The sequence below is a fragment of the Centruroides sculpturatus genome, unplaced genomic scaffold (assembly GCF_000671375.1).
Source record: "Centruroides sculpturatus isolate CEXI.00-Female unplaced genomic scaffold, Cexi_2.0 scaffold175, whole genome shotgun sequence".
Taxonomy (NCBI): Eukaryota; Metazoa; Arthropoda; class Arachnida; order Scorpiones; family Buthidae; genus Centruroides; species Centruroides sculpturatus.
The window spans coordinates 421,393-433,440 of record NW_019384486.1 but is presented as its reverse complement, the minus strand read 5'-3'; the positions used below and the strand labels follow the sequence as shown (position 1 = coordinate 433,440).

The window sequence follows — 12,048 nt, the reverse complement described above, 5'->3', positions numbered from 1 at the left end:
AAAATCTTTCTCAACAGCATCCATGTTATATATTCACATTTATAAGCTGAGAGTCCTCTAGTGGATTTTCAGGCAGTCCAAAATTATTTACATAATTACACATATATGTAAGTTTTTTGATAGTATTTGCTTGTATTTTTTGAGAAGTTTTATTTCAAGTTGCCTGCTGTTTGTGGTTCCTGGATTGGAATTAAAAAGGATTTAAAGAGGAAAAAGAACTCAAACATTGTTTGTATTGCCTTAATTTTCAATAATGAAAATAAATAACTCAGTTAAATAATCCTGGGCTAATATGTATAAAATCAAAATCAATATATATATATTGATATATATACTGTATATATGAGGGTTGAACTGAAAGTAATGCAAAAGTGGACATCAATTGTTCCAATTGCACTTGTTAGTACAGTAATTCTTCCTCTATACAAAGATACTATTCAACATAGTCTCCATTACAAGTGATGCATTTGTGCCATTGTTGAACTCAACTTTGGAATTCTCTTTGAAAAATTCAAGTGTACACTGTTGTACCTTCTTCTTCATAGTCACTTTCACCTCATCTATATCATAAAATTGTTAATCCCAAAAATCATTATTCATTAGACCAAACAGGTAGAAGTTAGAGGGAACCAGATCCAGGCTGGTCTGCTGGATTTGTATGGTGGGTGGATGGGAAAACCAGCCTGAAGTTGGTGCTCTCTAAAATCTACCTGTTCATTCCAATGAAGGATAACCTTTAGGGTCAATGATTTGATAATGATGAAGTGAAAGTGTCTATGAAGAAGAGGGTTCAACAATGTACACTTGAATTTTTTCAAAGAGGATTCAAAAGTTGAATTCAACAATGATGCAAATGCTTGTAATGGAGACTGTGTTAAGTAGTACCTTTGTATAGAGGAAGAATTACTTGAATGAAAAAGTTGTGCCTAATTTTGCATTACTTTTAATACAATCCTCATATGTATAATATCTTTATGTTTAAGGACATGTCCTTATGGTTGTCAACACTGGAAATGACCAGTCCAATGACAGTCTTCTCACACAATCTGGTAAGATGTGGAAGAATTATTGCCAGTGCACATGACCCCCTTTGATTGTGCCAGGCCAATTCTAGTTGTAACACAAAAATGTCACCACATTGTTGTAGCCTTCCACAACTGTAGCAACTGTTAACACAATTTTGTCATGTTGTCGCTTATTTACATACCTGCATTTGATCTTAATAAATACATCATAATGATAAAAAAGTGTTTCAACAATTTGTTGACTCTACATCTAGCCTAACCCATGCCTAGTCCTTCCAATAAATTTTTTATTTAATGACCCTATATAAATAAATTATACAATATTAATAAATGCAAATAACTTCTTAAATAAAAATATTAGAAAATTTTTATTAGTCATAAATTGAATGGACTTAAAATTTACCATCTTTCCATTCATCAGTAACTTCATCTGCAGTTCCATATAGTTGATTTATTGTAACTGAATTTGGATTTATGTTCTGATATATAACTTTATATTCTAACATTCCACATTCTTCTCCTTTATTATTAATATCTTCTAATGCTGCAGCTAGCATTTTGTAAGATGAAGTTTTCCCAGACATGCAATTACCACATATGATAATGCCGGTCTTTATTAGTAAAAGTTCATATATCTAATAATTGAAATTTTGTATTATTTTTATGAACCATGGTTAAAATCTAAAATATTGACAGTATATTTTTTAAAAACAAATCTCAATTTACATGTATTATTTTTTGTACAAAATATGGTACAGGTTGAAGATTTTGTTCTTTAATACAATTTTGTAAAGCTTCCTCTAAGATGTTATTTTTCATATTGAGCATTGAATTAACAGGAAAATAATCCGCAATAATGGTTTTGTATAAAGAAATATCCTAAAAAAAAATAATAGTAACTTTAATATAAAATTAAAATATAATATTAATATTATTTTAGCTTAATATACAATCATTATTCTGAAATTGCTAACAAACCATTTTAAATAATTTTGGTGTGATAATGCTGTCTATTGCTTTTAAAAGAATGGAATCTTCACATTCAGAAGGATATTTTTCTTTTAAATTTTTGGCCAAACATAGTATAGATTTTAATGAAACCAAACTAAAATCATAATGATTTTGTATTGAAAATTGCTCCTTGCACAGTTCAAATACAGCTATTACTTTTTCAGTTAATCTATGGAGAAAAAATAAATGAATATTTGAGTTATACTTAATAAATAAACTGTTTAAAGTTAAATATAATTTTTAATAATTTTAATTGTTATTACTCTTTTGCTTCAACAAATCCAGCTACAAGCAGAAAATTTTCACAGATATAATGGTAATTGGGATAAATAAGAGAAACTGGTCGAAACATTATCTGTAATTGAATGAATAATTTTAGAAATTTAAAATATAAATATTAAACTAAGGACAGCCAGATGGCTGTGGTGGTTATAGTGTAAGCCTATTACTCTGGGGACCCAGAATTGAACCCAAACAGTCAAAAATCCACAAATTTTTTGGACATGGTCTGTCCCAATACATTGGGTCTATCCCTCACCACCTGGCTGCCCCATTGTGGTCTTGGCTGAACCAATGATGGACATGATTAAAAGATTCTCTAGTGCCCACAGGACAAAAAAGAATTGAAAATAAAAAATAAATTAATAAAGTTATAAAAAAAATCTATTTTATAATATAACATATAATTTAGTTATCATAAAAATAATTAATATTGATTTACCTTTAAGTTGTTTGGAAGATAGTTTTGCTTAGTAGAATGTAACTCAACTGTGGTTAAAATGGAACAAGTTGGATTTAAATGTAGATCCATCCCTTCAAATTTAAAGAATTTACATTTTTGATTAATTGCATTTAAAATTAAATGAATTTGTTGTGATATAACTGCTAAAGTCTGCAACTGTATTTTGTCAAATTGCTCTAAACAGATCCAACATCCAATTTGAACTATTCCTTTAAACAAATTTCCAGTTGCTGTTGCAGTCAGTCCATTTGAACAATTAAAAACTATGCACTAAATAAATTTAAACAAGTTTTTAAATTAGTTTTACACTTAAATATATATATATATATATATAAATTCTTATTTTAAATATATTACTTTTTTTGCTATTGCTTTTGCAAAATCTTTACATGTTTCTGTTTTACCACTTGCAGCTGGCCCATATATAATAGCTCCCATATTCATATTTAAAGCAATCATTATTGTTCTGAAAAATAAAAAAATCTGATCAGTTAAACTACTTAAAAAGTCTTAATGATGATCAGAATAATAATTTTCATTCAGAAACAGAATACAATTTATGTTTTAATGTAAGAGACTGATAATTTCTATATCAAGTAGATAAAAAATGTTACAGATGAATATTTGAAAAAATAGTTTCTGAATTAATGAACATTGTTTTATAGTTATTTTAACTTTTGTCTTATGATATTTTAAATATTTTCACAATAAACAATATCCATTTTATTCGAAACTATATAAAGGAAATTTCATTCACAAAGTATTTATGAAATATATATATGGTAACATAGCTAGGGGAGAATGATGAGGATTATCTGCCCAAAGTAACATTTAGATCTACTACAATGAAAAGGATAGATTTTTGTTGGGATGGTAGAAGGATATAAGATGAAAGACAGTTTTATTTTCCCATGAAAACACTGCTTATTGTCAGAAATTCCTGATAATGGTGAGGACTATGTTCACTTGAAGTTGGCTTTATTGAACATTATAACTATTTAAGCACTTTTTTGATTAATAACAATATCCTAACTTTTTCACAGGTTTCCCCCTATGACTATGTCTTTTTCACTTTTTTCTAAGTATGTTTGATGTGCATTATGTTTGTTTTTGCAAAGGTAGCAAACTCTTGCTATTTATACAGTGGTGTAGCTATATTGGACATCCTGTGGATGTAGGCCTACGTATTACCAAAAGTATTTTGCTTGGTCTAAATATGTACAGCAAATCCACATGACATCCAATATAGGATCACAACTACACAGTACAATTATGAATATCCAATGCATATCCTAACAGGATCACAACATCCCAGTGTAAGGAACCAAGTCCGAGCATTATTTTTATTTTACTTTTAGTTTGCTTTTATTATATTTTTGTTTGGGGCTTATGTTTAGTTAGGATGAAGGTTTCCTCACCCATCACCCCAGAACGTTCCAAACGAGAAGATAAGAGATTAACCAACTCACCGACGATGAAACGACAGCGCCATAGCTAGTACTCGCGCTCACGTGCACGCCCGAGCAGCAGAATTGTACGTCCGCACTGAAGGGGGAGGCATCCCATAGACTTTTTAGGGACTTGTATAACCTTAAAACGAAACATCCCGATAATTGTTAAAGAAATGCTGTAAAAGGTTAACAACGTATTGTCGAGAAATAAGCTACCAGATAACGAAGAGAAAACAAGAATGTTATGTGTAGATATGTAAATGAGGGGAGTGTCTCAATTAGAAACTGTGACGTCACCACAGACTATAAGTACAGTAGCTCAAGTGAAGACAGACGAGGTGAGCTCCTGAACCGAAAGCGTTGGTCTGCTGGTAGCAGTGAACAAGGTGTCGAATAGGAAATCCTAGTAGGAGATTGAAGGTTCGATTTTGATGAGTTGAAAATAGGAAAGTCTTGAGTAGAAGAAAAGGTTCCGAGTATTAATTGAGGTGACGGTTAGGATTGACAGTTATAAGAAAATTTGTAACTAAGTTAAGAGTTGAATTTTGTTTTGTCGGAATTCCAAGGGAAATAGTTCTAAGTTAGAATAAGACTTAAGTTTGTCGGGTTGATTGTGATTTGATTTTTTATTTTAATAAATTTGTTGTTTGTTTATAAATCTTGTATATAGTATTTGTTAGACTTGATTAAACATTTATTATTGAGTTTTTTTGGTGACTAACTTTGTCCTTAATTTATTTCAATGCACGCTAAAAGTCCAGGCCTGGCAACTAATAAACGCAAACCCACGTAAAGTACCCGTTAGGTCCCAGCTCTTTAAGAAAAATTCGTTGTAGAGCAACAAACTAAATATAGTACTTTACACCAGATGAATCACAAATGTCCATGAGACATGGGTGATTATTAGAGTTCTTAGTAAAATATATTTTATTTACATATCTTTGTATATGTTCATTCTATCAAATTTTACAGAAATATTCATGAAGGGTAAAATATTTTTCTATAAAATGATGAAGAAAGTAATTCTTAGTACAGCAATTGACAACAAAACAGTTTAAAATGTTATATTTGAAAGAATAATTACATTTTTAAAAAATTATGACAGTAGATGGAAAATAATATTATTAAGATTTGTAAAATAAATACTGTACATTCAAAATATTCATGAAATCATTAAATTTAAGATGGAATCAATAAACTAAAATGATTTGTTTGCTAAAATGAACATTTATGATAATTTGTGAACTTTCATGAATTTTTTTATAAAATACTATTGAATGGGTTCATAAAAAGTATGCTACATAAAGATAAATTTTCCTAAAAGGTTAAGAAAAGGAAGATGGAATTCAATGACACCACCAATCCAATAAATACAAGCATTTCTGCAAAAGCTTGCACAGACTCTATATTGGTATTCTTGTCGATGGTGTAGAAGACACCTAAATTGTGAGAAATCTTACTGAGTCTGCTAAACTTTCCCATTTAGGTGTGCCACACACCAGCATTGGACATTGCTGGTGTGTATCTGGGAAGAGGATGTCCCATAAGACAGTGGGAATTGGGCTTCCCTATGTTTTTGCATTCCCTAAAAATAAATAATGTATTTATTATCATTCACATTTATTTATGAATAGGAATGCCCTAAAAATCTGTCAGTGGATGTGCATACAAAGTCATGTGGATAACCTAACAAATATACACACAAAATCCATAAGATATCCTTAAGAAAGCTGTATGTAATCCAGTACTGGGACAATTGTACTGTTGGGGAATCCAATGAATGACATTTGGATTCAAAACACTAATCACAGGATGTTCAAAAATCCATTTTTGATATCTATAAAATGTTAACATGTTTAGTGTTCGGTTATATTTTATGTCACATGTCATAAATTACATGTGACATAAAAAGGTCACATGTAATTTATTATCGGGACATTTATAAAGCCAAACAAATATTTGGATATCCTGTGACTGTTGTTTTGAATCTAAATGTCATCCATTGGATGTCATTCAGATTAAAACCAACATTCACAGGATGTCCAAATATCTGTTATAGATATCTATGGGAGTCATTAAGATGTCCAGTGGTTGTTAAGCATATATAAACAAATTTTACCTGTAACAGCGTTCTGTTAGAGGAGACATAATAAGACGAGAAGTATTTCCAAGATATTCATATCCATAAGTAAGGCTAGATCTCATCATTGATACTTTTACATTTTCTTTATCCCAATAATATTGTAATTGACTCAGCCACTGAAAATCTTCGCTACTGTATATATTTTCTAATTCAAGTTTATGAGTTATTTCACAAGCTATAACACAATAGAAAAAGCAGTTATTTAGTGAATTTAATAAATCATATTTTGAATTTTTTCTGTAAAAGTTTATATTTATTCAATATTAAATGTTACCATATAAAATTGTTCCAATTAATGTTTCTAAAGTAAGTTTATGATTCAAATCCAAATTTTTATTCTTTAAGCTAGTTATTGTCTTCATTTTCTCATTATATTTAATGTAACATTCCTGGAACACATAAATAGTTATAACTATTAAATTTGTGCCAAATTAAATGTAATCATAAATTTCTGTAGCATTTTGAATAAAGTTTTAAATATATACAGTATTTATATTGTAAAACTTAATTTTAGTATATGTTTTGTAATTTTATTACAAGTTCATCAAATCAACATTTTATCCTTTGCAATTCATTCCTGTATTTTTATCCTGCTAATTTGTCTCAAGGTTTTTCTGTGTATCATATGATTGTGAAAGTCATTTACTTTGTGTAAAGAGAACAATAATTAGTGGTTTATTTATTTCCTATGGCATTGTAGTTGTTTAGAGTCAAAATCAAACCTAGAACAGGACTATGTCCTTAATTCAACTTGCCATCCCTACAAACAGTGGCACACTATCTTGTGAGCAAAAAAAGGCAATTGTCTGGGGTCCGCACTAACAAACCAATTTTTTATAAACTCATTACTGCAGTAAGAATATTGAAATTTAAATTTGGCACCTTATCTGGAGATCCTATATCAGGCACGGCCAACATATGGCCCGCAGGCCAGATCTGGCCATGTGTAATGAATTTACATGGCCCATGATTAATCTTTCAATATTAGCTACTGAAGTCCGAATAGCTCGATGAAACATTGACGCCTAAAAAAAACAAAATAAAAGGTCAACAACTCACTGTGCATTTAGAGTTAACCCTCCATTACAATCTCTTAAGTACAGCATAAAATGTTGATAAAGCATGATAATTTGAAAAATGTATCTATAATCTCTATGTACAATTTAGTCTCTATGGGGTGACACCACAATGAGATCTCACACCACCTCAAAATCTTCCTCTGGTTCGGCCTGTGAAAAAAGTTTTCTTTCCAATTCGGCCCAGGGGCAAAAACTGTTGGCCACCTGTCCTATATTGTTAGTGTGTCACAGGTGCAGAATGCACTGACTCAGTGCATAACTTAATCCTCTAGTGATCACATTAAAAAAAAAAAAACAAAAATACCTGGAAATTTCCCCAAAGAAAAATTTCTGATGTCAACACTATATGGGGCCCCTAATTCAAATTTGCCTGGATCCAATGAAGCTATAATGTGCCACTGATTGCTACATGTATTAAATTCATTAACATTATTTGACTTGATGTCAAGATTTTATTCTGCCTCATAAACAATGAATTAAACCCCACACATTTAACTTTTATTTCCATTTTGTTCCTGAGATTTATGCCATTAACTATAAAATTACAGTATATGTTTATCTTTATATATATATATTGCATGTAATATCAAATGATCCTATTGCATATAAATTTCTATGTAAAATCAACAGAAATATTTTTAATAGGAGTTTGTTTAATTAAATGCAAAATATTGATCTAGTTTAATACTCTCAAATAATAATATACTATATATAATTATATATGAAATATTTTAAACTATAAATTTATTTAATTCTACATATTAATTAATTAAAATTTAGAATTTACTTTTAATGTTTGTTTCTTTATAGCTTCTGTTATATCAGCTGTCCACATGATCAACAAGCAACAGATCACTACTTGTTCTGGCCACTGAAGAAGCCATTCACTTTCATTACTTTCATTATAAGTGTCAAGTGCTTTAGCAATAATATCACGTAAACTTTTCACCATAACTCTTTCAATTTCGGATAACCACCTTTCAACCATTCCCTGGAACACAAAAATTTTAATTTTATATTTGTTTTACTTTAGATAAATAATATTTCATTTATTTTTAATACAAGGGAAAATCATCTATGACTTATGATAACTGCTGAGAAAAACAATACAAAATAAAACACAATAAACAAACAATAAATATATTAATTAAAATCAGAGTAACATGAAAATGTTCTGATACAAAATTTTGCCAAAGAAATTTATTTTAATTAATTTTTTTAAACTTTCTTTCCATTGAGCACTAAGGTCTTTATTTTTCTGTTCTCCATCATGGGCTTGACCAGCCCACAATGAGGATAGCCAATTAGTGAGAGACAGAACCAACATATCCAGGACGGACTGCCTATGAAAAATGATGTGGTGACTGCTGAATATTATGGCAAAGAGGGGAGAAACTGCTAGAAAACAAAAACCTCTAAATGACTTTACAGAAAGTTTAAAATTAAAAAATGTATTACAAAATGATTTGTTTCTGTTATCTTTTATCATTTACTTCAATGCAAGACAAACCATTTGTATTAAAATGTAACTACAACAATACACATTTTTATTCCTGAAACTATTGTATATTTTATCTGTATAATAAATGATGTAAAAATTGTTTTTCTTATATTTGACTAAATTCATTAACAAGAAAACTTCCAACCCATACATGAAATAAATGATGTTTCAAAAACTGACATATTTGTTTCTGAGTAAAATACCAGTATGAAAAGGTAGGTTCATGTGAGGACCAGAAATTTAGTGTTTTAAACTATAATTTTTTTTTAATAAACTTTATAAAGACAGAACGAGAAAACAGAAAATTAAAAGAGAAAAAGGAAAAATAAAATCAATAAAAACCTTGATTCCCACGAGTTAGGTTCCTTGTTGAGATGAGTACATTTCTGTGTCACGATTGTGTCACCCGTCCCCTCATTGGACCAAGAAGATCGTCATCGCTGACGAAATCGGAGAAAAGTTCGAAAATGAGGACTTGATATAAAAGGGCCAGGCATGATGAGTAAGGGGGTGGAAGTTATTATTGGTATCTGTGTGTGCGCTCCGATCGTCTACCTCCCGCCGAGAATCCGAACCTCCTCCTCCTCTACAAGACTAAAAGACCTGAACTTAACTGAAATTTTTCTACTCACCTAAAAAGAACTGTTCACCTAAAAAGAACTGTTCACCTAAAAGGAACTGTTGGACCTTTTGTGCTGATTTTGGACTTGAGCTCCTATAACCTAAGGTATTTATCCTGCCCGCGCACTATTGTACGGTCTCTCTCTCCGCGTAAACGAAACGCGCACCCGGTCGTTAATTTGGACTAAAAATATTGAATAATAACTCATGTAGTTTATGTATCATATTTTATTCGCTGATGTAAACTTAATTTAGATTATATATAAATAAATGGGTTTTTATGTTTAAAACTTCTGGAGTGCAGTTTCTTCCGTTTGTCTCTCAGTTCTCCATTCCGGGTCCAACCCTCATACCTATCCGCTCGCGCGAACTTGTGGTCTATGTATCGACCGAAGGATACAGTGGTGTCATCCTGACGAGGTATCGAAGAGATACCGACTCTATGGTCACATTCACTTTTGTGCCCAGCCCTTCCAAGTGCCAAAAAAAGACCTCAACAATAATGCCATATATTCATACACAAATAGCCCTACCTGAATGAATAAAATATCAATTATATATAATTATCTAATGAAATAATCAACGATAGTGTATAAAAACTGAATACTATTGAATAGCAGTTTTATTATGTAAGAGTGCTATTCAATAAGTATTCACTCGATGGTCCAATCATTACTGAATAAAGATAAAAAGTTTAAATTTTCTAAATTCTAGACAAAAGATATATTATATATATAATATAATACAGTGGTACCTCAGTATATGTCTGCTTTTAAATACGTCCAATTCGGAATATGTTCTGTTTGGACGAAACAAATTTTGCTCAGTATACGACTTTTGTTCGGTAGACGACATAATTCAATTACACGCACCATCAATGAACAAGTAGCACTATCGGTGTACTAGACCAGACTAGACGTTCGCGGTGCAACGGTTTATAAAACTTTGTTAAATTTCTTCTGATTTTAATTAGTAAGAAAAATTTTATTTTTATTAATCATGAATCGCAAAAAGGCAAATGAAAAGCGACAGAAAACTAAAAAAATGACTAGAATTACAATGGAACTGATAAAAGAAATTGTTGAGAAATACACAGGTGGCATGTGTGTTCGAGATTTTAACTGTTGCCTACCGTATTCCGAGAACGACGATATGGACAATTGTGAAAAATAAAGACATTATTAAATCTGCTAACGTTGTGAAAGTGGTTAAATCAATTTCTAAACAGAGATCAAGAATATCAGATCATGTGAGAAATTGCTTTTGCTTTGGATAACTGAAAAACAGTGCTGGAGACAACGTATCGGAAGAAATTATTTGCGAGAAAGCTAAAAAGATACACGTTGATCTCACGAAAAATCAAGCAGGAACTAGCCAGGACAGCGAGGTGTTTAAAGCCAGCCATTTTTTTACACGAGAACGGATTAATCATTTTTACATTACTTCTTAAGGGAAAGGTTGGTTTGATATACGTCCAATTCAGTATAAGTCTAAACATCAGAAACGGATTAAGGTCATATACCGAGGTTCCACTGTATTAGTATTCTGTTTTTATAATGTGTAATAAATTTAAATCAAAGAAATTGTGATTAACTGAATTAATGATTTAAAGTGGATGTCCAGATAAACGTTTATTTAATGTCAAGTTTTATAAAAACATTATACAGGAAATTCCCTAATTCCAAATTCTTACTATAATGAACAATTGACAATTCCCAGCATATGCTGCATACAAACACATGCATTACACCATATAATGAACAAATTTCAAAATCTTTCGATAAAATTTGCTTTATTTCAACACCTGAAATTTATGTTGCAACAGATTATATCAAATATATATGTTTAAAGAGAGACTGAGGATCTTATCTTAAACTATTAGCATTACAATCTTCAACAATTATGGATAGTTTTAAATAGATGCAGGGCACACAGATCCTACAATTTCTTGCCAATTTAGATAATTTTGAAAAATTTGTGGAAGTTTTTATGCCAATTTCACAACCTTCTTTGCTTATTAAAACATTTATTTTCAACTTTTCATCCCATATCTAAAGATTTTTGACATTAAAAGGTAATGCCTGTTAAAATTAAGTCACAGTTTTAGGCTTAGCAACAAAACAGCAAACTTTTTAATAAGCATTTGAATGATCCTTGACTGACTTCTGCTCAGTCAAGTTCATTCAAATGGTGCTGCAGGTTGTCATACTTATGGGTCATGCCATAAGAATGACAACCTGCAACGCCATTAGAAACAGTTTACAATGGAAGTGTGAAGAAATTAAACATTTTTAGTTTTTCCAACACTTTATTAGCAAAGTTTAATTCTAAATGCATTTTATACTTGCAAATTCATAACTGATCACTTTTTATTCTCCATAAATAGAATTCCTCTTATATCAAACATTCAAAATTCTGGACCCCTCAAATTTGTGAATTAGAAATTTCCTGTATTTCAAAAAATATTAATACTTT

The 12,048-nt window shown here is 30.5% G+C and overlaps 1 protein-coding gene across 1 annotated transcript in view; it reads right to left on the bottom strand.

Moving 5' to 3' along the window:
- LOC111621584 (dynein heavy chain 3, axonemal-like) overlaps positions 1-12,048 on the bottom strand; it is a 62,827-nt gene that overhangs the window by 40,336 nt on the left and 10,443 nt on the right. The window contains exons 9-17 of the mRNA XM_023363765.1: positions 8,239-8,442; positions 6,647-6,761; positions 6,349-6,547; positions 3,136-3,244; positions 2,758-3,048; positions 2,300-2,391; positions 2,004-2,205; positions 1,752-1,904; positions 1,429-1,660 (exon numbers count right to left, since the gene is read on the bottom strand). Of these exons, the coding sequence (XP_023219533.1) occupies positions 1,429-1,660; positions 1,752-1,904; positions 2,004-2,205; positions 2,300-2,391; positions 2,758-3,048; positions 3,136-3,244; positions 6,349-6,547; positions 6,647-6,761; positions 8,239-8,442 (1,597 nt within the window). The remainder of the gene's footprint in view (positions 1-1,428; positions 1,661-1,751; positions 1,905-2,003; positions 2,206-2,299; positions 2,392-2,757; positions 3,049-3,135; positions 3,245-6,348; positions 6,548-6,646; positions 6,762-8,238; positions 8,443-12,048) is intronic.